At 45.3% G+C, this 26784-nt stretch overlaps 1 protein-coding gene across 1 annotated transcript in view; it reads right to left on the bottom strand.

The window, feature by feature from the left end:
• Window positions 1-24535, bottom strand: part of SGPL1 (sphingosine-1-phosphate lyase 1) — a 30499-nt gene extending 5964 nt beyond the window's left edge. Inside the window, exons 1-10 of the mRNA XM_058810270.1 lie at window positions 24464-24535; window positions 16337-16502; window positions 13918-13985; window positions 11469-11616; window positions 10138-10217; window positions 8681-8809; window positions 2271-2359; window positions 1495-1600; window positions 974-1072; window positions 90-239 (exon numbers count right to left, since the gene is read on the bottom strand). Coding sequence (XP_058666253.1) covers window positions 90-239; window positions 974-1072; window positions 1495-1600; window positions 2271-2359; window positions 8681-8809; window positions 10138-10217; window positions 11469-11616; window positions 13918-13985; window positions 16337-16502; window positions 24464-24466 — 1038 coding nt within the window. The 5' untranslated portion in view covers window positions 24467-24535. The remainder of the gene's footprint in view (window positions 1-89; window positions 240-973; window positions 1073-1494; window positions 1601-2270; window positions 2360-8680; window positions 8810-10137; window positions 10218-11468; window positions 11617-13917; window positions 13986-16336; window positions 16503-24463) is intronic.
• Between the last annotated feature and the right edge of the window lie 2249 nt (window positions 24536-26784).

Raw genomic sequence — 26784 nt, 5'->3', positions numbered from 1 at the left:
AGTGCTCCTCCACACAGCAGGGAAGAAATGTCTGAAGGCCAGGATGGAAACATGATTCACAGCCCAAACATGAAGCCCCTTCTCCTCACCTTGTGGGTGTCAGCAGAAATGCTGGTCACACCTTCCACACGGAAGTCAAAGGGACGCTTGAGGGGGAACCCTGCCTTGTCCATGAAAGCAATAAGGAATCCACCCAGGCAGGCATCCACATGGAAGGGGATTTTATACTTCACTGCAAGCTGTGGGTGAACAAGAGATCAAAATGATGTGGCTGGAGCACCCAAACTCCAGTCACCAAAACGTATTTGGCATTGCACAGTCAAATGGTCACTGAACCCTTTGAGAACATCACACCCCTCTCAAGCAGTGGAGGACAGGAGATGTGGAAGGGCTGGCTGGCTGTGGGAAGCCTTTTCCTGCCTTCCACACACAGGAAAAACAATGTGGCATTTTGGTAGTTTGCTGTGTTTGCCAAAGGAATGTGACAACATTGTCTGAAAGGAGTATCTACAGTAAAATAAAAGGGTGTGAGCCAAATGAACAGAAGGTCAGAGGCCCCGGCTGGTCACATACAAAATAAATAACTGGAGTACAGAGAGGAAAGAAATAAATCAAGAGGTGTGTTCAGAAAATAAGATCCCAGGCCTTTGACTCTTTCTCCCTCCACACCAATTTTGCTACAACCAGCAAAGCCTTTTCACCAAGTGAGCCATTTAGGTGTTCTTTCCTTTCAGGTAGCAAAGCATGAGCACTTCTGGTTGGTCTCACAGTCACACATTGCCCCTCAGTCCCAAACTGCATCCCACGTACCCTGCTGCTGCTCAACAGCTCAATTTGAGGACAGTAATGCAATGCCCTTCCAGGCAGTGGGATCCCCCCAAATTCACTGCTCAGCATCCTGGAACCCCTCCACTCCTCCTGTGCTGGTTTTACTGCTGCAACACACAGGTTCCTGGAGGCAGGGGTATCCTACCTCTGCCACCTCTTCAATGGGGTCCATAATTCCATGTGGGAACTGGGGAGCAGAACAGACCAGCATGGCTGTGTTCCTCGAGATGGCTCTCCTCATTGCCTGAAGATTTAAAGAGAGAAGATGCTCACATTCCATTTACCAAGTGCCATCCTGCCAAAAAAGATAAAGAGTGAGAACATGCAGAGTTCAAGGCATACAAGAGTACAGAGAGGAAAGCAAGAAGCTACAACCACTCATCCTCTGGGAAACACCATAATATTTTTGTTCACCCTCCTCTGAAATCTGGGGCTATTTAAGAAATACATAAATTATGTGAGTCTAAATGAATCCCACAGGAAAAAGGGTTATCCAGTTATTTCAAATACAACTTCATCTGCAATGACACTTCCTCATGCTGTTTTTCATTGTTTCCACAAACATTCCTCCTTCTTTATCCACTGACTCACTACCTGGACAGGCAGATTTCTTGCCTAGTTGCTGTGCAATGTTAATTTCCTCACAGAGAGAGACTGAAGTGATACCTGAACATCCACTTCCATAGCCTTGGTCAGTGGTATTTGGATCAGCTTCATCCCAAAGTAGTGTGCTGCCTTATCAAAGGCGGCGTGGGCACTCACAGGCACCAGCCTGGAAAAGGAACAGATCAAATGAATGCAACATTTGCTGTCTCACATCTCCAGTGGCAGTGGCTGAACAGCCTCAGTTAACCCTGTTTTCTGAGGCCTCACATCATTATCAGAGCCTTAAGTGCTAGAGAGGGAAGAAAAGAACCAGCAGTGTTTTATTTGCTTTAGCATTTTCCCCTTAAAGCAATTAACCAGAGAAATATTTCCCATGCACCATCTAGAAAAGCGACAGCACATTAGAGACAGCAAATCCTCTATTAGCAGTGTAATGATTAGCACAATTCCTCATTTGAGCTCCAACTCCAGCCTCAGAGTTTTCAGGCTAAGCCTTCTTTGATGTGAATAAATCAAACCCCTTGAATACTTCAAAGGGCCTGACAATCTGTGCTCAAGAGCAGAGCTGATCTAAGCAGCTGTCTGGAGCAGCAGACAGGTATTGCCAAAATACAAAATACAGCTGCCCCTGCAACATCTGTGCCCCCCAGGCTGCTTGATTTAGAACTTCCTATGCTTTTTGAACTCTTCCTTCCTTCCACACAGAGATGGACAAGGAAGAGGTGGCAATGAGCTATGAAATGAAGGATTACTGAGGTCCAGCAGCATCTCAGCTCAAGGGGACAGTAAATCCCACCAGCCCCCCCAAAGGAAAAAGCTGTGGTGGCACAACTCACATTTCTGGCTGCTTGATGCCTCTCTCATAAGCCAGGTCTCTGTACGCCTTGCAGGCCATCAGGATGCTCTCAGTGCCCCCAGATGTCATCTGTAACCAGAAAAGAAGCAAACAGGAAAAATAACAATGGGTGTTACATGAGGGAAAAGCAAAACGGGGATGCAGGAACAGCATTTCTTGACTCTGCTTCAAAGTGCACAGGACAACTCAGGGTTTAAAGGGCAGCAGAAGGCACTGAACAGCACGAGGCAGCTTTCTGACACTTAGCTTGAAAATGCACATTTAAATGCTGAATCCTCTATTTAAAAGGGATGGGGGAACGGGAAAACAAACAAAAAGTATAGAATTCCAGAGCCCAGCAGGAGGGGACACACTGTACAGTCACCTCACCAAACTGCTGGTACTTAAGCTCTTGATTACCTGGGGATGTTTATCTGCATTACAGATTAATTGTGCCACGTACACAGAAACAAGGTTGACTCTGTGTTAAGTCAGCTGCAGTCCAGCAGGGTTTATTAGGTCTGGAGCAGTGCCACGCTGAGGCACAGCCAGCTCAGGGCTGGCACGACTCCTCAGCTACAAAACCTTCCCAGAACCTGGAACGCTGCAGCACTTGGACCTCTCCCACCTCTCCCGTCTGCTGAGGCCAGTCCAGGTCTGCTCAACACCAGAGCTCCTAAGGCCTCGGGGACACGAGGAACTTTACACCAGGAGGAATTTGTGCATTCCTCTCCCCAGCCAGCCCAGTCAGTACCCGTACCACCCACTGAGGCTGCTGTCCCAGCCCTCTCCACCCTGACCACAGCGTTTGCATCAGGAGGTGGAGGAGAGGAAGGCACACACAGGTTTACTGTTGCATACTTGAACTCAAGAGCTGCTGCAAATACACAAATTGAACCCTTCACAGGAAGGAATTCCTCAAGTGGAAGGTCTCCTGTAGGTCAGCTTCTGTGAGTTCTGGCATGCAGGGGACACTGGGTACAACCTTCCCCAGTAAAATTTTAACCTGGGAAAATGTGAGGTTGGCTTTTTAGGCAGCCTGAAGGCTGACTTACTGGGTGAGCCAAAAACTGAGGATATTGAGTACCTGGGACAGTTATACAGAGCTTCACATAAATGAGGAATCAAAACCTACTTATACTGCTTATGGGGGACTAATTTTGCTCCTCAGACCTGCTGAGCCAACTCCAACTTCCCCTTTTAAACCTCCTCCCCCTCAAAAATAAACACAAAAAGGAGCCAATCACATTTGTGTGCCTTATGACATTTGGGTTTTCCCTGCTGACATGGCTGCAAACCCTGAAAACGCCAAGTGACTGTATGACAATGACTAAACACAAAGTATAGAGATAAGGAACAAAGTTCACAGCCTGCCAAGATTTGTTCCTAACACAGTCCAAGCCAGCAGCAGCTGCTGCCACAGGCAGTGTAGAAGCAACTATCACACCACAGACAATTCCTGCTTTTTGGGGGAAGTTTAAAAGCAACAGCTGTCAGAGATAAAACCTTACAGAGCTTCTCACTGGGTAAAGACATCTCTGCATTAATTGTGGAGCAAATGGATGGCAGCAGGAACAATGTTTTAAAGGTTTTATGGGCTGTGACACTCACTTCTCAATGCCCTTTATGAATAAAGATCTGTCAGGTTGTGATTACCTTTGGGGAAAAAAAACCCAGCTGGTGATAGACTGCCTTCCTACTGGGTGGGAGAAGAGGAATGGGATTATTGCATACTTGCACCTATCCTTGCAACACTGCTTAGAATAATGATTGTGAAAACTTTGCTAGGAAGGACATGGGGATCTTGGGATTCATGTTACTGAACACCAGCTCCTTGTTGGGCAGCATTCCCTGTGCTCACCTAGATAATCTGCTCTTTAAAAAGCAGCCTCTGTACAGTCTTATTCCCATTTCAATCCTAACACCAGAACACCAACATCTTGCCTTCGTATGTAACAAGCCTTTCCCCAAAGTCTGGCTCTATCGTGGGAATGCTGACCCACACACAGTTTTTGGCAGGCCAGAGCCAGCACTTGTCAGCAGCCAGTCACATGCAGGGTAAGGAAAAGCATCCAGGATGGATCTTCTCCCAGGCACCCAGACTGGCAGATGACCACACAGAAAGCGTGTTCAGACAGCTGAAAATCCACCCAAAAAAGCTGAATTTCAGCCAGCTCAGCTTCCTAAATTGGCCCAAGTCAGCACACTGCGAGTCTGCAGCACAGAGAAGTGCCCAAGTCTGGAACAGCACCTTCAGCCCAGCACAGCTCCAACACCAAAATCCACATGGATGACACCTGTGCATGGAGGCTGCTCCTTTACAGGAGGCTTTGTCAGCTGAGCCACTGACAGCAAACTCGTTGTGCTGCAGCCAGAGCCTGAATCAGTGTCACAGGATCAGTTCCCCAGTGCCCGAGGTGATTCAGCACCCGCCCAGGGCTCACACACACACATTCCTCTCTCCCTTCAATGGAACACACAGGCTTTTCCCTGCCATGGGAAAAGGGGCTGGAAACAAGCATTGTTTAGGCAGCTCTGCAGCCCTGCACTATCTTCAAAGGCCAGGCAAAGTGTGGGGGAAAAAGGAAGGTAAACAGACATCTTGTGTTCTTGATTTATTTGTTGTTTTGCGAATGGGAGGGGAGAGGAGAGAGCGCAAGGAATAAATATCCCTCTTGCTGTCCAAACTCAGTGTATCATTTCCATTGCTCCCTCCCTCCAAATCCCAGTGCTCTGGAACCTCAACATTACAACAGCAATAGGAGATATGGCCTCGAGTGCAATATTCCTTTGGCCATGTGACTGTCAAACTGTCAGACATTAAAGAACCATTTTGGTTCATGGTCTCTGAAGTTTTGCTGCCATTTTCACCTAACAACATGACAATCAGACCCTGGAGACAAAGCTAACCAGAAGTTTCACCAAGCTGAACCACCCCATGAATTAAAAAAAAAAAAAAAAAAAAAAAAAAAGCAAACAACAATTTATTTCTGGGGTAACAGAGTAAAAAAAAAAAAAAAAAAATCACACCACAATCCACTGCATGGTCATAATGTTGTGGCAGCCTCCCATAAAACCCCTGGAAACCTGCAGGTTGTAAATTCCACAACTTGTGTCTCTCAAGGTGACCTGCTCATCACTACAGATAAAATCTGACAGATCTGCACAGTTTAAGCCCCCCTCAAGACATGTTACTCACATCTCCCTACTTCAAATGTGCAGCCAAAGTTTGTAAGCCACAGAATTTGGGGAGAAGAGACAAAATGGGTTTCTACAGGAAACTTATGCTTGCATCTGGTGATTTTGCCTTCTCTCTCCTGTCCTCAGCTGTAGAATAAGTGGAAGAAGAATTCCTAAAGAAATCCACATCAAACACTCAAATGTCTCACATGCACACAGAATTTTTCCCTACACTTCAAAGCTGCCCTTCCTTTTTAAAGTTCAAAAAGCCACTTTAAAACAAAAATACTGCAGCTAGCATAAAAGTGCTAATTTCTCCCCAAATTACAGGGGAAATCCACACAGCTAACACTGCAAAACAAAGCACCTTGTGAACATGAACACATCAGACAAGAACAAACTCCCCTGTTCCTCTTCTATGTGCTGAGCCTAATTAGTCCTTCCAAATCACTGCAGGAATGTGATTAGAATCTTCCAGGCACCCCAACTCACTGATCCCTGTCTCTTTGCTCTTGCATAACACAATTAAAGTAAGAACAATAGTAGTAATTAGTGAGAAATAGGAAGCATCAATCCACTGCTGAAAATGATTACTTTTAAAACTGCTTAAACACTTGAAGCATCTCCCAGAGCAATTTAAGGCAAAGGCATGTCTGAACCTTTAGCATTAAAACCTTTCTGCTTTACAGTCTCACCAGTTCTAGAAGTATAACTGCAGCACTGAGCCACCAGCTGCAGCAGGGCCTTTCCAAGACAGAAAGCAAGTCATCAGTTTGAAAAAAAATCCTCTTTTTAAATGAGTTTGCAACTGTCCAAGCCTCCAGAAATTTTTCTGAAATGTTAATTCAGTTTTGGGGAGAAGAAAAGAAGGTAAGAGAAGTCTTTGAGCCCAACTACTTAAAGAGCATGTGACCCACAGGTGATTGTTTCACTGGTTTCTGCTGTGAGTTGTTTTCACTCTTTGGCCAATCAGGGCCAAGCTGTGCTGGGACCCTGGAGAGAGTCACAAGTTTTCATTATTACCTTTTAGCATTCTGTCTGTATCCTTGCTGTATTCTTTAGTGTAGTTTAGTATAGTACTCTTTAATATAATAGAGTATCTTAAAATAATGAATTAGCCTTCTGAGAACATGGAGTCAGATACATCATTCCTTCCTGCCATGGGGCACCCTGCAAATACAAAACTCTGGATCCTTCACAGTCAGGAAGAGCAGTGGGAGGAAGACAAGAAGTCCACTGGAAACACTCACTCAGACATGGTAATGCAGGAGTGCAATTCATCTTCTGTTTCTGGCTGTTAAGCTTTCCAGCCCTCCCCTTCTCCCTGCCACTGGGACTGTGTTTCAGCAGCTAGGACAGAACCCCGCAGCAGGCTGTGCCCTTCCTTTGCTGTGTGGCACCATCCTCAGGAGGGAGAGGAGGACAGAAGGAAAAGCAGGATCACCCAGAACACATTCATGCAGGTCTCACTTGGGCTATGCAGTTTTTTACCTGTTCTGACCCTCTCTTAGGCAATCCCACTTTTCCATTTCAGCGGGAGAGCACCCAAGGCCAAGGCCGACACCTTCACATTGTGTTTTACATAACAAAACCCCAAGGTTCCCCATGCAGGCTTCAGCAACCAGAGTTCCCCAAGCACCCACCAGGGGCACAGAGCTCTCTGCCTGCTGTGCTGTGCCAGTTGATGTCCCCACTGCTCACAGAAACCAGCCCCAACAGCTTCATCCCAGCCCCTGCCCCACTCCAGGGATAATCTCAGCTCTGCAAGCCAGGAGGCAGCTGAGGTGAGGTGAAATGGTTTTTGAAAGCAAAGAGGCACGCTCCTCCTCTAAAGCTTGTGAAAAAGAGTATTTTATGATTGGCTTTTTGCAAATAGTCAAATGAATATTATATGTATTGTGTTAGAAAGTTATGCTGTATTAATTTTCTTAACTAGTGTGTTAAATATAGTTTTAGGTTATAACATACTGTTAAAATAGAAACTATGTATGTGGGATATTTTTTTAAGAAAGGAATGAGGTAGCAGCAACAAGACACCCAAATCTCTCAGAGAAAGAGAATTTATTGCTCCATTATTGAGTTCTTCCTGCCTCACTCAGCCCAGGAGACTCAGTCAGGATTCAGAGGAAGAAGCTGGCACTGCCCAGACAGAATCCTGTGTTTGAATGGAATTTATGCATCACGGATGAGGTGTAGGAATATGCAACAGGCTAAGGGTTTTTTAAAAACCCTTGTTTTTAAGGGTTAATCCTCTGTTAACGTTGAGTCCTTTTTTGGGCTTATTTTGCCCTGAACTGTCTGTAACGCTTTGTTCTTATTTTCTTGTATTGTCCAAAATCCTAATTGTCCAAATTTTGATTACTCTAATAATATTACTATTTTTATAACCCTTTTATTACTATTCATCTTCAAAAATTTTTAAAACAAGTGATTGGCATTTTTCCCAAGCTGAAGGTGGTACGAGGAGCACAGTCCTGAGAGGACAAGTCAGATCAGAGGGTGTCACCTCCTCTCAAACACAATCACATCTTGCACTCCCACACAGCTGAGCTCATCTTCAGTCCCCCTGGGAGTCTGATCCCAGCTACACCTTCTACAAAGCCACTCCAGGACTCAACTGCTCACCACAAGCAGGTCCTGCCAGGGAGAGCCCACTCAAGGCCAGCTCAGCTCCTAAGCTCTTGTGTCAACACTGCCCTCCACCAGCTTAAGAACACACATTTGGACTCTTGCTGGGAATTTTATCAAGACTGTACAACTGGTTAGCACAGGAAGGCCACATGGAAATGCAGCTTTCCAGCTGGACAGCTGACAATCCATGCCATGCCTGCCTGTTGGTGGGCAGCCAGGCAGCCAGCTGGCCTTGCCCTCGAGCTCAGCAATCTGGCAGGCTCACACATCTCCAGTTCAGAGAGTGAAACTGAGGGGAGTTCTCAGAGTGACACCTGTCTGCTCACAGCTCCCCGCTGACACCCAGCCAGGCTTCTCCTTTCCAACTGCCACCAAGCCTGTGGCACTTAAGAGTGGGGGAAAAAAAGCTGAAGTAAATGGTCATGTTCAGAAAACTGTTCCTCTGAGTGAAACTGTCTCTCTCAAGAAGAGGAATTAAGCAACCTCCACACAGCTGGCATGGAATACACCAGAATGAGCTCACCCGGAGAGCACAAGGTGCATTTGCACTTTAAGTCAAAAATACCCAAAATGTTCAGGAGGCAAAGACATTTCACTTACAGCACCACACGATTTGGGGCCCCCGTGGAAGAGCGTGCAGGCAATCCTCACTACTTCTGCTTCCATCTTCCTCAGACCAGGGAATATATCTGGATGGAGAGGATTACTCCAGGCAAACTCTTCATACACCTTCAGAAAACAGAGAGAGAAAGTCAGACTTGCAGATGAGGCTTTAAGAACTCCCCATGTGCACTCTAGAAGGAAATGAGCTGCATTTTACCCCAAGAATATTACAGGACTTAACTGCTCGTGCAAGTAAATGCCAAAAGCTGGGAAGCTGAGGAGTAAAATAAAGAAAAAAATAAACGTTTTTCTAAGGCATTCAGACCTCTGCAGTGGATTCTACAGTACAGCAATATCTCTTCTTGTAAGGACAGATCTAATAATTTTGCTGTTTTTAAATAACACAAGATACATCCTGCAATTGCTTTACACGAATCAGGAAAAAAAGAGGTGACTTAGCAGAACTTGTTCTCAAATTTGCTGTTAAGAGGGGGTTCTGAAGCAGGCAGTAAAGCACAAATGCCCACCCACAGCACAAGGAAAGTGGCTGTGGAAACCAGTATTTCTGCTCATTCCACAACTGTGGACTCAGAGGGTACAAGGCTGGAACAGGCCAGCCCCAACCTCCTGCAGTCCAGATCAAAAAGCAACTGCAGGGATGTTAAATGAAATACAGCAAAACAAACCATGAATAATCAGCACAAACAAAGGGAATGTTTCCACAAAGTGATCCAAGCCAAGACCCCTCCAGAAAGGCTGCTCTGAGCTTTGTTCCTCCAAAAGTGGCACAGAAAATGTCAACATGAGGAAGAAAACAGCAACAGGAGCCACCCAACAGAGCCTGCAACAAAAACTGTTCCCAGGAACAAGGCGGCCAGACTTCCCTTTCTAGCAAAACAACTCTGGAAGGAGATGTACTTGAAAACAAACCTTTAGGCTGTTCAGGTTATTTTGCAGCCTTCTCAAAGAGGGGAGTTCCTGAGCAGGCAAACAGACCTCACAGAAACACCACTGAAGCATGCCAGGGCTCCATTGTCCAAGTGCTCCACTGCACTTGGACACTGTGATTCAGTGCTCCACTGCTCAAAAAGCATTTCCCAAAACTTCTCTTTTGCTCAAACCAAGAGGAGTTTAGTTTTGCTCAAAACATTGAAAGCTCAAAACAGTGAAAGCTGTTCCAGTACCAGTCTCCAGTTCACCTGTAATTGCTAATTATTTTCTCACTCAACACCTCATCTGATTAGATCCCAGTTATCTCTACAAGGTAAGATAACTTGTAGAGTTATCTTTCACAGGGACAGTTACCTGGCCAGAGTCACACTGCCCAAACTGCCACTAATTCCCCTTCCCAGAATTAAGTTTTAGATCCTCCTTATTTACTGTGGGATGCTGGAACAGCTCTGAGGGGTTTCTGGTCACCCTGAAAACGCAAAGTTGGCCTGCTTGCACCTTACCTTGACCAGCAGGTGGGTCAGTTCCTCTTCACCGCTGTACACAGTCCCAGAGACTTTCCCATCCTGCCAGCGCACATCTCCTGCAAGGGAGGGAAGAGCACACTGCTCATAAACTCAGCCATGCCCAGCCAGGGTGGAAAAGCACATAGAAAATGCCCTCAGGTCCACAGAGAAGGACTCAGTTTTTGAGGTTTCCCTGAGTTTTGTGGCCCAGGGACGGCTGTGTGTACAGCTGAGCCACTGGCACTGTGTGAAGTTAGCAAACAGCAAGAAAATGATGACTAAAGAGTCAGCACATAACCAACATGTAGCTGGAGCAAGCAGTTATATTAATAAATAATCCACTTAATCCCCAGCAGCCTCCCCAAACTGCTGTTCAACCAACTGGACACTAAATTAAAGCCACTTTCAAAGAGCACCCACCACCACAGTAAGCTGAGAAGAGATGGAAAAGCCAAGTTTGTACTGCTCAAATCCACAGTGCTGGCACCTCAATTAAATTTCAATTAAGTTTCCAGGCAACTTCCAAAGGGGTGGGGGGGGTGAAAATGGGAGGGAGGACTTTAGGGAAAAAAAAAAAAAACCAGTGAAGGAAGGAAACAAAAATTTAAGAGAAAACACAGACAGAAACAATATTAGCAATACACAGCAGCAGAAAAGAAGGAAGTTGTTCCAGGATACTGGAGCATGAAATTGTGTGTCTCTGAATTTGCAGCAGAAAATTCAAGGCATTTCTCAAATCTGGGACAGGAGCAGGGCAGTTGTATCTTCTGCCCTGGACAGGAAGTCACCCAGATTTGCTCATTGGGAGTAAGAAGCACACAAATCAGGGGGAACATGTTTACATGAGAGAGGCAGCTCAGATGAAGTGTCAGACACCCCTTGTGTGGACTCAAGCCAGGAGAACACCATCATCACTCTGCCTTAAAAGGCTTCTGCAAGGCACAAACCATTGTCTCTTAACTGAGGTCACAGTCTTGGAAATTCCCTAACAATCCTGCTTGGAAACTGCTTTTTTTGATTTTGAGTATCTTCTGGGGCTTCACATTTCTGTTAAAAGTCAAACATCAAGGCAGCTGCTCAGAAATGCAATCCAAAAAGAAAACCTCCTCCATAATTCTCCTCTCCCCATCAGCCTAGAATTTTTGTGGAAGGAACAGAATTTCAATGTAAAGCATTAGAACTCATAAATCTCAGTCACATCCAGAAGAAAAACAGACAAGAACTTGCAAGGGGACAAAATCTTTAAGCTGAAACCATGAACAGGAGTCTCGGGGACTCATTTAAGAGAGGAAGTGTCATGTGTGGTGCCTGCTGCAGTACAGACTCACCTTTTGAGCTGTACTCTTTCATCTTCTGCAGCACTTCAGGCTGGCTCATTCCCTGTTCCGGCAGTGCTTTGATATATTCCCTTTCATCTTTCAGGAAGGATAAACTGGAAGTGACATCATTCAAGGCCTCATCAATCTTCTTTTGAATCTAAAAAGAAAGAAAAAAGCCTATCAAACTATGGCACTGGTCAAATTCTAAATAACTGTTGAGTGTGTGCAGGACTGGAGCTGCTGCCTGTATCTGTGGTGCTGATGGAGCAGACAGGAACTGCTCCATCCCCTTTCCTTAGTGCTTGAGAAAATAAAACTCAAGGAAAAAAACCTGCATTTTTTATCCAGCAAACCTTTTCAAGTCACAGTTTTTAAATTGTAGAAGTCTTCAGGAGCATTGGTTTGGACTTTGCCTCCTCTCCCCCCACACACAGCTTAGAAACTCACAAAAATGGAGACATAATAAAGAAATCTCAATGAAGAATCAATAAAGAGAGATTTTCTTTCTTCCCACCCACACCCTGCACTCAGGAAACCCCAGACTTCTTCTCTCAACACATTCCAAAGTAAGGATTCTTCTTCCGGGCAACACAGGTGTTGGGGTATTGACTCTTGGACATTGGAATGCCTCAAAGTCAAGGCCCCTTGTGAGCACCTGATAAGTTATCAAGGAGCAGGAAGAGGACACAGATAGGAGACAGAGGAGTGCTCTGGCACAGGGGAGCAGGGTCAGCCCTGGGGAGGGAAGCCTGGACACAACAGGGACTGTATAAAGTGTCCTTTCTAACAGGCAGGCAAGAAACAAGCAGAGAATTTGCTTGACCAAGGACTACTCAGGTTAGGAGGTGAAAGCTGGGGCACTTAACAGGCCAGGGAGGGGATTCAGTCCCTTCCAGAGGGATGTGGGAGAAACTGGAGAACTCCTTCTGTCCCACATCAAAAGGAAAAAAATCCTCTGTGTCACAGTCATATTTTCTGAAAAATCTCTTAGCCCAGGATTTTTTCCTGGGAAGCAAAGAAGCCTCAGAGAAAAAGGAACACAAATTCTTATTTCATTTGCTTCTCTTGTGTTGTGCTCACATGTGGGATGTGTTTTGAGATTGTTTATCCAACAGGTGATTATTTCACTGGTTTCATGTGAATTCTTTTGTCTCTTTGGCCAATCGATGCCAAGCTGTGTGAGACTTTGGAAAGAGTCACAAGTTTTCATTATTATCTTTTCAGCCTTCTGTCTGTATCCTTTCTGTATTCTTTAGTATAGTTTAGTTTAGTATTCTTTACTATAACATAGTATCATAAAATAATAAATTAGCCTAAGAACATGGAGTCAGATTCACCATTCCTCCCTTCACCCACAAATACAATTCCTCTGTGCTCCTCCTTGGATAAAGCTGCCTGGAAGAGATGTGACCCCTGGAATCAGGGTGCAAACACACAGCACAGCAAGCAGCAGGAAGTACAATCAATGTGATGCCGTGGTTTACGAGGTGAAATAAACCCAGCTGTGCATTTCTTCAGCCCCAGTCCTCGGCCTGATAAAACATGCTGACAGTTGTGGTTCCAGGTTTTTTATGAGGGGAAAAAAAAGAAAGAAAACAACAAACACAATTTAAAAACCCCCAAACCCTATAAAAAAACCCCTGAAAAAATAAAAAAAAAACTAAAAAACAAAAAACCTAAAAAAAACCTCAAAAAAAACAAAAAAAAACAAACAAACAAAAAAAAAAAAAAAAAAAAAAAAAAAAAACCTCAAAAGAAAACACTCCAAAAACTCAAAAACCACCCCAAAAACTCAAAAAAAAAACCTGGAAAAAAAAAACCAAACTCACCACAAAAATACTCCAGAAAACCCGTCCAAAAAACCCAAAAACAAAGCAAAAGCCCAAACAAACAAAAACCAAAGAGCAGCTCCCAAACACTAGAGCTCCTGGGACATTTTAATGATCACACAAAGTGCTGATATCCTTCTGCTAACTTTTGCTAATAGTTACCTGAGCCTTGAACAAATCCTAGCCAGCTGCTGGAGTAAAATAAAAACACATTGCACAACAGTGTGGAATTGCTGTGAGTGTGACAATTGCTGTCTCACACTCCACACTGCTTCAGAAGAATAATTCCAGTTCAATCCTGAACCTTCTTGCAGAATTAAAATAATTTTCTTAAAATCTAAAATGTTACTGGCGAATTCACTCATTATTGAGTTTATGTTAATATAAATAGCTCAAAAGTTAAAAAGAGGTGGAACCCCCTTATTATGGGAGCAATGCTATGACATAAAAGGTGGGATAGAAATTACATCTGGTCATTAAACCAGAGGCAGCAGAAGACATTCCAGATGTGTGTCCTGGCTCATTAGGATCACAGGGACATGACAACAAAGATGCACTGAACTGTATATTCTCCAAAAGAGCTGAAAAAAGACCTGGAATAGTCCTGTAATACTTGTTCAAATACTTACTATAGTCCCAACAAACGGCATTTTCCTCAGCAATTTAAAGAACTGTTTTTTAGTTCGGGATGTCAAACCTGGAAGACAAAAAGCAGAAAGGAACTTAAGGAACAAAAAAACAAAATAGAAATTTCTGATGCAGCTTACAATCCAGGCTCAGCATTCCTGATCCAAGCTGAAATAACACAGGGTGAGACAGATGAGTGAATCCAAGGGCAAGGTTTTCATGGATGGACCATGCCATGGAAACATCTGGACTGCAGGAATCAGTTACTTGTTTCTTACTTACATGGGAATTCACACCCACATGTGGATTTTACGGGGAAAAGAGGGATTTCAGGGTTTGCTAAAGGTAAGGAATTATTAACATTTCCTGCCTCTAAAAAGCAGAATAGTTACTTAAAAACAAAAGCACTGAGCAGTGTGAAACAGGCTCCCAGACCCAAGAGGGAACAGGGGCATGTGTGAGAATGGATTTGCCCTGTTGGATGCACTGGGAGGTGACTCAGGGAAAGGGGATGGACAGAGGGAAGAGCAGAAATTCCACAGAGATTCAAATGAGAGAAGCCACTGATGACAAGCATGGAAAACTCCTCGGGCAGTTCTAAAGGCAGGAATGAAATCAGGATGACACAGATGCTTTACAGCCACCAAAAATGCCTTCTCAGTCCTGTCTGCACACCAGCAGTTACAGGACAAACCAAAAAATAACCAAATAAAGCTTAAAAATCAACCATTTGAAGACTGAACTTTTATCTACACTTCATATACATTTCACTTCATATATACAATTTGGAAAGCTACCAAGGATACTAACTGGCACATTCTGTAATAAATACTTGTTAGTGCCCTGATAATTAAATTTCTGTTGCACATCTCAGTGTGCACATTGTTCCATCAATAATTTTCACAGCAAGAAAAGACTGCAAACTCCTGAAAAATTCTGACAATCTAATCAGATCTCCTAAGAGCCAGTCCATACTTAAACAAAATAGATTGGGCAACAGTACAAATACTAGCTAGGAAGATAACTGTCCTGAACAGAAGTTTCACAGCAATTTGTTCTTTACAGACATTCAGAAAGGGCTGCTTCAGAAACAGACACAGAAGGATAGGTTAAAAGCTTGACTGTTTTTAACAAGCTGCCACCAGAGTGCAACCCCAAGGCCTGTGGGAACTGAAATGCACCTCTGAAGGCATCACACCACCAGAGGAAACTGCAGTTCTGCAGAACTCAGCTCCACCGAAGAGCTGCCACTACCACAAACCACTCAAAACAGGAAGATACTCCGGAAACACATCTTTAAAAAAAATTACTAATTTCTTCACACTGTCACACACAGTTACATCTCGAACATTTTGGGGATGAAATGTGCCCCCAAAATGCATGGAATCAAGGCCACAGCTCCTCGCCCAGCAGGAAGGGAAACAAGCAGGAGTTATCCAGGCACTCCGCAGCAGTGACTGAGCTCGCAGGAACCCAGCTCTCCATAAATCCCCCCAGGGTTTGGGCAAGAAGAGTGTGCTGTGACAAGCACGTGGTTTAGGCAAAGGAAAAAGGGAGGGAAGGGAAAGGGAAGGACGCAGAAGCACATTCCATGCACCCTCTGACAGAACAGGGGAGCTTCATTTACCTGGCAGGCCTTGACCTTAATTCAGAAGAATTTGGTAAATATTAGGTGACAGCAGAAAGTCTTGTAAAAAATGCCAATCACTTGGGTTTTTAGAATTTTAAAAGTTTAATAGTAATAAAATGGTTATATAAATAGTAATATAATTAGGGTAATAATAATTTGGACAATTTGGATTAGGACAGTATGAGACAATAGAAACAAAGAGTTACAGATGTCTGGGTACCTTTTCTGGGCAAAAATAAGTCCATAAAAGGCCCCACATTAACAGAGGATTAACCCTTAAAAGCAACAGCCTGTTGCATATTCCTACACCTCATCCATGATGCATAAATTCCATTCAAACACAGGATTCTGTCTGGGCAGTGTCAGCTTCTTCCTCTGAATCCTGACTGAGTCTTCAGGGCTGAGCAAGGTGGGAAGAAGTTCATTTCTTCTGATAACGGAGCAATAAATTCTCTTTCTCTGAAAGATTCAGGTGTCCTGTGGCTGCTATCTGGTGCGAGTCCTATCTTTAAAAAAAGTATCTCGCATAGCATAGTTTCTATTTTAACAGTATGTTATAACCTAAAACTGTATTTAACACACTATTTAAGAAAATTAACACACCATAACTTTCTAACACAATGCATATAATATTCATTTGAATATTTGTGAAAAGCCAATCATAAAATACAGATTTTTCACAGTCTGTTATACCAAGTTTGGCCTTGTTCCACCCTCCTTCCCTCCACTGCCCAGGAGCAGCTCAGGGCCACCTCCCCTCCCTCAGAGGTAAGGAAATGTCCCATACTTACTCTCAGGCTGGCAGAGGAAGCCATGCAGCCACACACTTGCAAGCGTGGAAGAAAAAGTCAGCCCAATGAGCTGCCAGGGCTCCAGCCCCTCACAGCGAGCATTCACAAAGCCTGTCACCTTCTCCCAATACATCTGCAGGATTTCCTTGTAGGGAGTAATGGCATCCTGTGCACAGTTAAGGAAAACACAAATGTAAACAGGTAGGGCATCAAAAATCCTACTGCTGATTAAAAAGAGGCTTTCTGGTATGCAGATCCCATGCTTTCCTCAATTCCTAAAAAAATTCGTTTGAGTTCTAAAGTGTGTGTCCTAGAGATACATTTCAACTAAACTGGGCATCTTCTCCTTTTTCTTCAAGTAAGGAAATATTTCTGTTTGCCTTTCAAAGAAATCAAATTATTCCAGCCATTTTTTGGAGCAGTAGATGATCTGACCTTTCTAAATCAGTGCTATAGATCCTAGATACACTGCTTATTTCCTTCTAGAAATAATTTTAAGCAAGTGTGCTTCTGGCTATTTATTTCTGAAAACTGAAACTCTGTCAGTGAGGGATTCATTTTTTTGGAAGCTGTATTTTGGATCACTGTTTGTAGTACAAATTTAGAGAACAGATGTATAGTGTCAAGCAGTCTGCCCATGTGAGATTTGAGGTGACGATGAAGAAGAATAGGCGAGTGTCCCACTCTGTGAGGAATCAGAGGATTTTGGTATATGAGCTGCCCAAGGCCATTTGTGAGCTGTGGACCTCACTGAAGGACCTGTGACATAAAAAGCAGAGGTAGGAGATAGTTTTTATTCCCTTCCACTCAAGAGTCACAGATAAAAGCACACACACCTTCAGAGACATCAGACACTGAGAGAGAAGCACCAGGAGCAGATGAGTAATGCAAGGCTCTCTGCACAGTCCCAAGAACCACCACCAGATCCCACCACTGCCCAAGAGAAGGAACTGTGATAATTGTTTTCCAAGGAATTCTCAGGCGGTGAGTGAAGGCACCACCAAAACAGGTCCATTAAGTACCTCGGGCTGGATTTTCAATGAAGATGGAAGCACTCAGCAAGTCCTTAATTTAAAGATGTAATTAGCATGTTACACACCGAGGGGGAAGGGAGAGGAAAACACTGCTGCTGCCAAAATAACCCCCAGAAAACGGTGATGCAAGCACAATTACAGCGTCACAGCAGGAATTACTGTCGGGACACAGCCCAGGCTCCTAATCAATAGCTCCAAACCAGATACTCTTCAAGAGGGTCACAAAAACTGGATGTGCACGGGAGAGAAAGGACATTTCCCCCTGAACAGGGTCCTCCATCCAACCCTCTGGGAAAGGGTTTCTAGAGATAAAAAGAATGAGCAAGGACTGAGCCCTGTTCCAAATCCCTCTTCCCTTTTGACCAGCCCTGTTTAACTGGGGAGATTTCCAGCACTTGAGAGCTTCACCCTCTAAACAACAAGCAAAGTATGTTCAAAAGATTTGTAACTAAACCTGGGAAGGAATTAATCCTTGGCTCCTGTGCTGTTGGATTTCGGGGGGGAATAGAGCAGTTTTTTCAACAAGCACTAAATTAAAAAGTTCCCTTCTCAGGTCTCACTTCTGGGTCAAGCCAACAACTGAAGCATCATTTCATTAACTTTTATTTAGGGGGTAATGTGTCATTCCAATACAACTGGAGAGGCTACTAACAGTATTTTTAAAAAGCCAAGGTTTTTTCCAATAACCAAAGGAGGAAGGCAGGTTTCCTTACGAAAAAGCAACACTAACTAACACTCACTACATTGGAAAAGCAGTAAAATGCATATAACATGGCAGAGTTTGAAAGTATTTAAGCAACCGAAACCTATTTTTAATTAATAAATAAATTTAAATAAAATTAGTAATTAATTATTAATAATTAAAAATAAACAGACAAATAAATAAATTTTAAAACAGAATTAACAGCGTTTACCCTTAACAGAGGAGGGTTTTCATCCATGTCCCAGCACAGGCTGAAGGGACAGGGACAGAATTGGGCAAAAGCAGGCAGCGCTGAGCTCTGAGAAGGCAAATTAGCACCTATTCACTTAGCAAAGGGCAATTTAAAAATACATCAGAGCCGCTTCAGCCTCCAAAACAAGGCAGCCACACAAACCGCTGCAATTAGGCAATGTCCCAGCTAATGAATGCCCCGTCCTCCAAGCCACTCACCACAAAGCCGATTTAACCCCAGAATTCCACAAAAGCCACCTTTTCCAGCTAACCGGAGGTGCCACTTAAGTTCCAGTTTGCACAATCTTCACTGGCAGGGCCCTGGAAATGAGCGTTTAACCAGCAGCAATGACTTTGGTTCTTTGCCTGCCTGGGATGAAATTCCAGGATATCGTTCTGGTCTGGAGCTGCACTTAAAGGATGGAAATGGAGCCACTAATGGGATGTGCCTCAACAGCTGTTCTCAGCTCATGGCAGGAAAATGCTGCAGCATCAAATATAAAGCGGGCCGTGCCCTTTTTATTTTATTTTTTCCCCTGAAGATGGAGGACACTGTAAGCCCCGAGTCAAAATGGAACACGACCTTCTTGACAGAAGTCACTCCAGCCAATGGCCAAGCCAAAATAAATAAATCTGGCAAGAGATTGACCTCACCCTCGGGGAAAGCTCGGGACACAAGATCCCAGCTGTCCGCACATTTTGTTGTCACTGAAACCCCTGAGAAATTACATATAGGAACTCAATGGTAAATCCAAATTTTGAACAAATGAGAGAAGATTTTCACTATGTTCATAAGACATTGAAGAATTCTTCCCTTTTCTTGCTTTTAAAAAAATCCCAATCTGAAATCAATCCACAAGCGTTACAGTTTGACCAGATAAAGTTCTCTGTGTTTCCCACTTTCCTTCTTCACTCGCTTCATACTTAAATGAGTTTGAAGGATGAGGTTGATCCATTTAGGAGGATAACAAAAACTGGGATTTAAAAACGCAGTGAAAATTGGCATGGAAGATGAGTTAGCAGTGAATTACAATTTCTCAGCTCCCTGGCTCAGTTTTTCTCAAATGCTCCTTTCCCTGAAAGTATCCAGCACAACATGAGAGACCTTTACGTCCTGAATAATTCACTTAATCCCACAGAGGGCATTGAGAAGGTTGCACTCAAATGTCTTTATTACACCCAGGAACGCGCTGGGTTAAAAGGGAGCTTATAGAAAAGTGACTTTTTAGAGGAGCAGAACGACAGGACAGGAGTGTGTGGCTCCTCACTGACAGAGGGATGGATGCCAGGAATCCTTCCTTCCCTGTGGCTGCCCCTGGAGGTGCTGCTCAGAGTGAATAAACTCTTCCTGCTTCCCCAGCTGGGCTAAAGACAACAGGCCGACCCGATTTCAAACCTGTCTACAGGACAGGATTTCATGGAAGACAATAAACTGCTTATTTGTGAAGGCATCAAAAAAGAAAGGTTTCCCTTCCCATTAGAAGAGAGTGGATAAGCTGCTTTTATTTCTGAAAGAGAACCTTCCCCACATAAAAGCTTCCCAAGCCACAGGATTATTTCAAAGCAGTTTAAAAACCTGACTTATGAGCACACTAAAGTGCAGGGAGAAAAAAAAAACTCCACTGGAGGATTTGATTTTATTCTCAGAGCAGCAAGACAGACCCAGGTATCAGATAAAATACTAATTGCTATCATTAGGACTTGCAGTGCTCATTTGTACTGATATTAATGCACTCAGCTACCTAAGCAGTTTACATATTGAATTTTTAGCTGCACAGATTAGGAATACATCCTTAGTACTTTATTTCTAAAAGTCATTAGCTAGCTGAGCTGGTTCCAGGGACAGCACTTATGCCACTACAAAAGAGCACAAATTAACTGCAGTAATGCTCTTCTGTCTCAGATGATGGAAAAGGGAGGGGGGAGGAATGCCAGAGCTAATGAGAGCACATTTTGCAATTCTGCCAGAACAGCATTTCCTCAGCTGCGAGTTGTAGGACACAAAAAAAGCTTAAAAGAAAACAAAACAAAAATGAGAAACAGAATGGCAATAAACTGGAGAACCTCAGCCTTTCATTACAAGGGCCTTCTGTGGAAATTGAAATACTGTCTGAGCTTACCTGTGGGAAAAACAGGAAGAAAGATTTTACCAGCTGAACCTTCCTCCCGCCAAAAGAACCTTTAAAGTGGGTTTAAAATGGGGCCACAGAATAAAAGCAGCTTTTAAAGGCAAGCTTACGTTATGCAATACCATGAGGCTGACTGTCCAGGGAGGAAGTGCTAAGATCAATGAATCACAGAAAGGACTGGGCCAGAAAAAAACCTTAAAGCTCATCTTGTGCCAAACCCCTGCCACGAGCAGGGACTCCTTCCAGTATCCCAGGTGGCTCCAAGACCCACCCAAACCGGCCTGGGACAGTTCCAGAGATCCAGGGGCAGCCACAGCTTCTCTGGGCACCCTGTGTCTCCACCCTCTCAGGGAAGAATTTCCTCCTAATATCCAATCTAAACCTGCTCTCTGTCAGTTTATCCCACACCCTCAGCTTTCACCTGAATCCACACATATTCCCAAATTGGGGACCCTGTGACCACTTCCCCACACAGCCTAACCTGAGCATCTGTGTCTGCCACCAGCTTCCCTCATGTCCCCAGAGCTGAGAGGGAGGAGGTGGCACAGTGTCGCACAGTGACCCAGGCCAAGGGAGAACGCTCCAAGGGCCCGAGCAGGTCAGCTCCGATTACGGGAGCAGGCGGAACACCGGTGCTGCCACTGTAATTGAGGCCTCTGCCCCAACACAACGAGTTCTCCCCAGGAGAAGCTTCCTGACTGAAAACAAACCACACCACACCAGCAAGCACACAGCAGCCTCATTTATTCAGCTCCTAAGTGGAAGGAAGACTCCAATTAGCCCTGCCTTCGCTGACACCTCATTGCCTGCACGTGTGCTGGCCACAAATCTGACTGGAGTAACCAGCCTGGACTGGGAGCCACCAAATCCTGCTGGAGAGACAGCTATGGGATTGAGCAATAGCACAGAGCCACCGTGCTGTCCCATTCCTGCTGGAGAGTCTATAATGGGATTGAGCAATGGCACCGAGCCACCATGCTGCCCCATTCCTGCTGGAGAGTCTATAATGGGATTGAGCAATGGCACAGAGCCACCGTGCTGTCCCATTCCTGCTGGAGAGGCAGCCATGGGATTGAGCAATGGCAGCGCAGCCTCCTCAGAGAGCGCTGGGTGCTGCCTGTGCCTGCGGTGTTTTGGTTCGCTCCCCGGCAATGACTCTGCTCCTGCTCCCTCCCTGCCAGCCCCAGCCTGACAAATACCTTTGCATAAGCAGCAGGCAGGGAATGTTTGTTAGTCAGCTCCTAATTGCAGCTCGAGGTTTGGGCCCGGTGCTGCCCAGCAGGACCAGAGGATGTGGGCAGACAGAGCAACACGGGATGTGTGATCGCTCAGAAATCAAAAATCATGAACTTTTGGGTGTATGGACTGAAATGAAATTAAAAACACATTCAGGCCACACTCATCTTACCACAGCTCCCCAATTCCACCAGTTTCATCTGCATTGCATTTGTTTCCACCACTGCCATACTGAAACTTTTTCTTTTTCTAGAATGAGAGCAGCTGGGGGGAGGTTTGCCACGTATGGCATCTGCAAAATGATTGTATACATACTGTACCACCAGCCCTAAGAGCCCAAGGGGAGTGGCCACACAACGGCTAATTATAGCTTCAGCACAAAAACAAACAAGGCAGCAAGTCACAGTAAGTACAGCAGCATTCTAGCTTCCATTGCAGACATGGAACGTAAAACTACCAAAACAAAAAGGGGAAAAAACTGATTGGTGGCTCAGGAAAAAAGTACAATTTTACAGGAGCCCAAAAGACTCCAAAAATCAAATTCAAATTTCATTTAACCCAAAACACACACAAGGTGTCACATTCCCATTGCTCCCTTAGGCAAAGGAATGTATAGAAGATTCTACAAACACTCCGGGCAGCACAGACCCCACAAGAGACAGGATCCACCCAATGGTGAGCTCACCAGCTGTGGGTCACCAGCTCCAGGAACGTGCAAGGAAACATCCTCTGCTGCCACCCACAATAATTAGGGCAAAAGAAGTGCCCAGCTCCCTTCATGTGGGGCTTATCTAGACACATTTCATTCCTGCACACCTCAGATCCCAGAGAATAAAATGGGCATTTCTTGGCAATATTAGCGAGCACCTGAGTGCCACCGAGAGGTACCCCCAGCACTGAGCCTTGGCAGGAGCAGTGTGGAAGCAGAGCCCAGCGTGGCAATTGTTCTGGGAGCAGGCATCCATGGAAAAAGGCAGCAGCAGGGAGCCCTGGCACGGCTCCCCAGCAGGGTTATGCAAGCCTGGAACACACAAAGCCCGCACTATCAGCACAATCTGAATGCTGCCACTCTGCAGGAAGGGCCCTGCTCCTGGGCAGGTCCAACCATGGGGCAGAATCCTCAAAAATTATCAACACCCGCACACAGAGCCCTTCGACCCCTGCAATATCCATCACATGTCCTTCCTGATACGGCAGGGATAAATCCTGATGAGCAAGGAGAGGCAAAGGTGACAGAACACAATGATCCTGAGGGACTTCCGCACACAGATTCCTAGGAAATATATATTGTCCTAACACAGAAAGCTGTATCACAATCACCACAGCAAATAGACCAGGACACCTGCAGCTGGTAGAGGAGAAGATGGAGACAACTTTTTATCGCCAAAGTCGCGTATTTGGAAAAAAGAGACGAGCAGAACCCCAAAATCCTTACTCGGAAGTGGGGTGCTCCACTCTGAGCCACAGCCAGGCTGTGATTGCTGCCACGCCACACACAATAAACGCTGGGACTGGGGTTATCTCCACAGCACCCAGCACTGCTGCAGAAACCCCAGGCAGGAAGTGAATGAGGCAGCACCCCAGCAAACCCTCCCCTGCTCATTCAGATACAACTTCTCGGGGTAGAAAGAGTGTGGGAAACTCTGAGTAGGCTGGACATAAGCTGAACACAGAAAAACAAAGATTTTACCCTGTCTACATAAGACAGAAAGAGGCTGGACACGAGCAGAACACGGAAAAAGAAAGATTTTACCCGTGTACGTCATAAAATTTCCAGTGCTTCACCCAGCCTCTTGCTAAGGTCACAGGAAGGATGCCAGAGTGAAACCACAGTTCAGGGAAAATGTTGTGTGTCAGTGTTTCTCCTCCTTCCCCGAGCACAAAGCCAACTTGCTAAGCTTTCCAGCAGCCGGGAATCCCGTGCAATAGCTACTGCCCAATCCAGCGAATACAAGAGCAGACCTGAGCAGGTCTTTCAGGTGAAATAAGCAGCAATTTCCTCCGCAAAGCTTTGGCACAGCAGGGCCCCAGCAGCCCCAGGCCAGTCTGGACAAGCAGCCCAGGATTTACCCAGTGCCAAATTTTGGCAGCTGAAAGCAACCCCAGCACAAGCTGTGCTGGGCTGGGCTCTGAGTGCTGTCCCACGGCACTTGGGAATGCCGTAACCAAGCGGGACAAAGATAATGCTGCTTCATTTATCACTCAGCAGCTGTGATTTCAATTCCCCTTGCTGACGGGGGAGGGAAAAAGCCCCAACCAAACAACCAAAAAATCCAGTGCCCCTTCCAGGTTTGAGGAATTGCAAGATTCACGCCAATGTGGGCTATAGTCCAAGCAATCCCGAAGTTTGCTTCCAGCTAAAAAAATAACAGCCAATTAGCAACCAGCGTCTCTAAAAAAACAACAATCAATCAGCAGACACGATTTCTCTCGGCCAGATCGGCACCTTCAGCAAAATCACGAGGAAAACATCACTGCGCCCCACCCAAGGGAAATTAACCAAGACAGGCGAAAACACCGCTCCTAACCCTCTCTGCCCCGAAACCAGGTAATTGTGGAAAAGCAGTGTGCGGATAAAAGGACATATTTAGGCTCAGGGAAAGGGTACGGGCCTCAGATGGCGGACAAAGTGAGGACCTGACCACAAACGCTGGGCCAGGCATCCCCTGAAGCGCGCCCGGGACCCCTCAGCCCGCACCCAGCCCCGCCGGACGAGGCCCGGGCCTCGCTGCCTCACACAGGCCACGCCGGGACGCCACTCCCAGCCCGCACCAGCCCCGCAGTCCCCGCTCACCATCGCTGCTGCGGCCGCCAGCTCTGTCGTTCCGTCCGCCCTCCTTTTCTTCTTCCCCGCTCCTCCTCCTCCTCCTCCTCCCGCTCCCCGCGGGGTCCCGGCCCCGCTGGCCACGCCCCGCCCCGCTGGCCACGCCACGCTGGCCACGCCACGCCCCTCTGGCCCCGCCCACAGCGGCGGGAGGCCACGCCCGCATCGCATGACGGTCACGCCCCCGTAATTACAAGCCGCGCCCCCTCAGAGCGAGGCGGCGGCGGGAGAGCAGCGCCCTCACGTGGAGACAGGCGGTAAAACCTTAAATTTTTTGTTAAAATACCAAAGAATTTTTTGTTAAAATACAAAAAAACCTCAAATTTCTTTGTTAAAAAAAGAAAACAACAAAAGCAACACTCCACAAACAAACGACAACAAACAGTTTGTTAACCTGTCCTGGTTATTAATTATCTGGATATGGAACTCCTCTGCTTTGGATGCGGCCTGTGAGAGCTCAGGATGTCCACCTGGAGAGGAGAAGTCTCCCGGGAGATGAGACCTTAGAGATGCTGCAAATGCCTGAACAGGCTCCAGGCGAGCTGGAGAGAGATTTGGGACCAGGGGAAATGGTTAGGTGGGATGTTAGGAAGAAATCCTTCCCTGAGAGGGTGGAGATGCCCTGGCACAGTGTGAAATATGTTATTTTATTAGTGGCTTTTAGCAAATATTCAAATGAATATTCTATGTGTTGTGTTAGAAAGTTATGCTGTGTTAATTTTCTTAAGTAGTGTGTTAAATACAGTTTTAGCTTATAACATAATGTTAAAATAGAAACTATGCTATGTGAGATACTGTGTGTGATACCCACATCACACTGAGATAGCAGCCACAGGACACCCAAATCTTTCAGAAAAAGAATTTATTGCTCCATTATCAAGCTCTTCCCACCCTGCTCAGCCCTGAAGACTCAGTCAGGATTCAGAGGAAGAAGCTGACAGTGCCCAGACAGAATCCTGTGTTTGAATGGAATTTATGCATCATGGATGAGGTGTATGAATATGCAACAGGCTGCTGCTTTTAAGGGTTAATCCTCTGTAAACGTGGGTCCTTTTTCAGGCTTATTTTGCCCAGAAAGAGGTACCCAGACTGTCTGTAACTCTTTGTCTTTATTGTATCATACTGTCCTAATCCAAATTGTCCAAATTTTTATTATTAATTTTTATTATATTGTTATTTTTATAACCATTTTATTACTGCTCAACTTTTAAAATCTTTACACTCCTAAAATTTTCTTATTAACCATTTTATTACTATTCAACTTTTAAAATTTTAACACTTTAACGTTTCCTGCACTCTTTTGAAGCAGACACAGCAGCACCATCTCCTGGCATTTGGAATTTGCTGTGTTACAGGTGGTGGCTGTTTGTCTGCTGCCACCTCTCACAAGGTGACACCTGCAGACACTGCTTTAATCTCAAGCACACATATTATATTAAAACTATACTAAAAGAATAGAAGAAAGGATTTCACCAGAAGGCTAGCTAAGAATAGAAAAAGAAAGAATGATAACAAAGGCTTGTGTGATGGAGAGTCCGAGCCAGCTGACTGTGATTGGCCATTAATTAGAAACAACCACATGAGCCCAATCCCAGATGCACCTGTTGCATTCCACAGCAGCAGATAACCATTGTTTGCATTTTGTTCCTGAGGCCTCCCAGCTTCTCAGGAGAAAAAACCCTAAGGAAAGGATTTTTCGGAAAATATCATCTGCCCAAGAGAACCCCAAAGGAGCTGGGCTTTCCCTCTGCAAAAACCTCTGCAAACTCCAGTGATCCCAGCCTTCAAGAAAAACAGCTTTAAAACCCATATTTATGCATTCTAAGTGATGTCCTGCCCTCGGGGAGGAAATATGAGAGGAAGTTTTGTTTGTTCCTCCAGCCCTGAAAAGAATCTCTGCAGGTGCATCACTGCTAATCTGCACAGATCAGCACCAAGGAAACAGAGATGTTGGTGTGTTTATCATGGCTAAAAGGCACAGGTATAAGGGAATATCTTGCTGTGAATACCTGGCTAGAGAGGACAAGCCACACGAGGGAGGGACAGGAGCCATTTGGGTGAGGGGACAGCAGTGGCACGAGAGCAAAGGGGGGTAGGCTGGCCCTGAACCCACTTCCATTTTATTTTGGTCAGTCACACAGCCCAGGTAGAAACTGGCTTTCCCACTATTCAGATGATTATTTGAAATATCAGAGTGGCTTGGCTCTCCTCACAGGTGTCGGGATTGGTGCTGAGGCTGTGCCAAGGTGGCTGCTGTCCCACAGAAGGGAGCTGCCCTTCCCAGCAGAGGC

The sequence above is a fragment of the Ammospiza caudacuta genome, chromosome 9 (assembly GCF_027887145.1).
Source record: "Ammospiza caudacuta isolate bAmmCau1 chromosome 9, bAmmCau1.pri, whole genome shotgun sequence".
Taxonomy (NCBI): domain Eukaryota; kingdom Metazoa; phylum Chordata; class Aves; order Passeriformes; family Passerellidae; genus Ammospiza; species Ammospiza caudacuta.
This window is presented reverse-complemented; position numbering and strand designations above follow the sequence as displayed.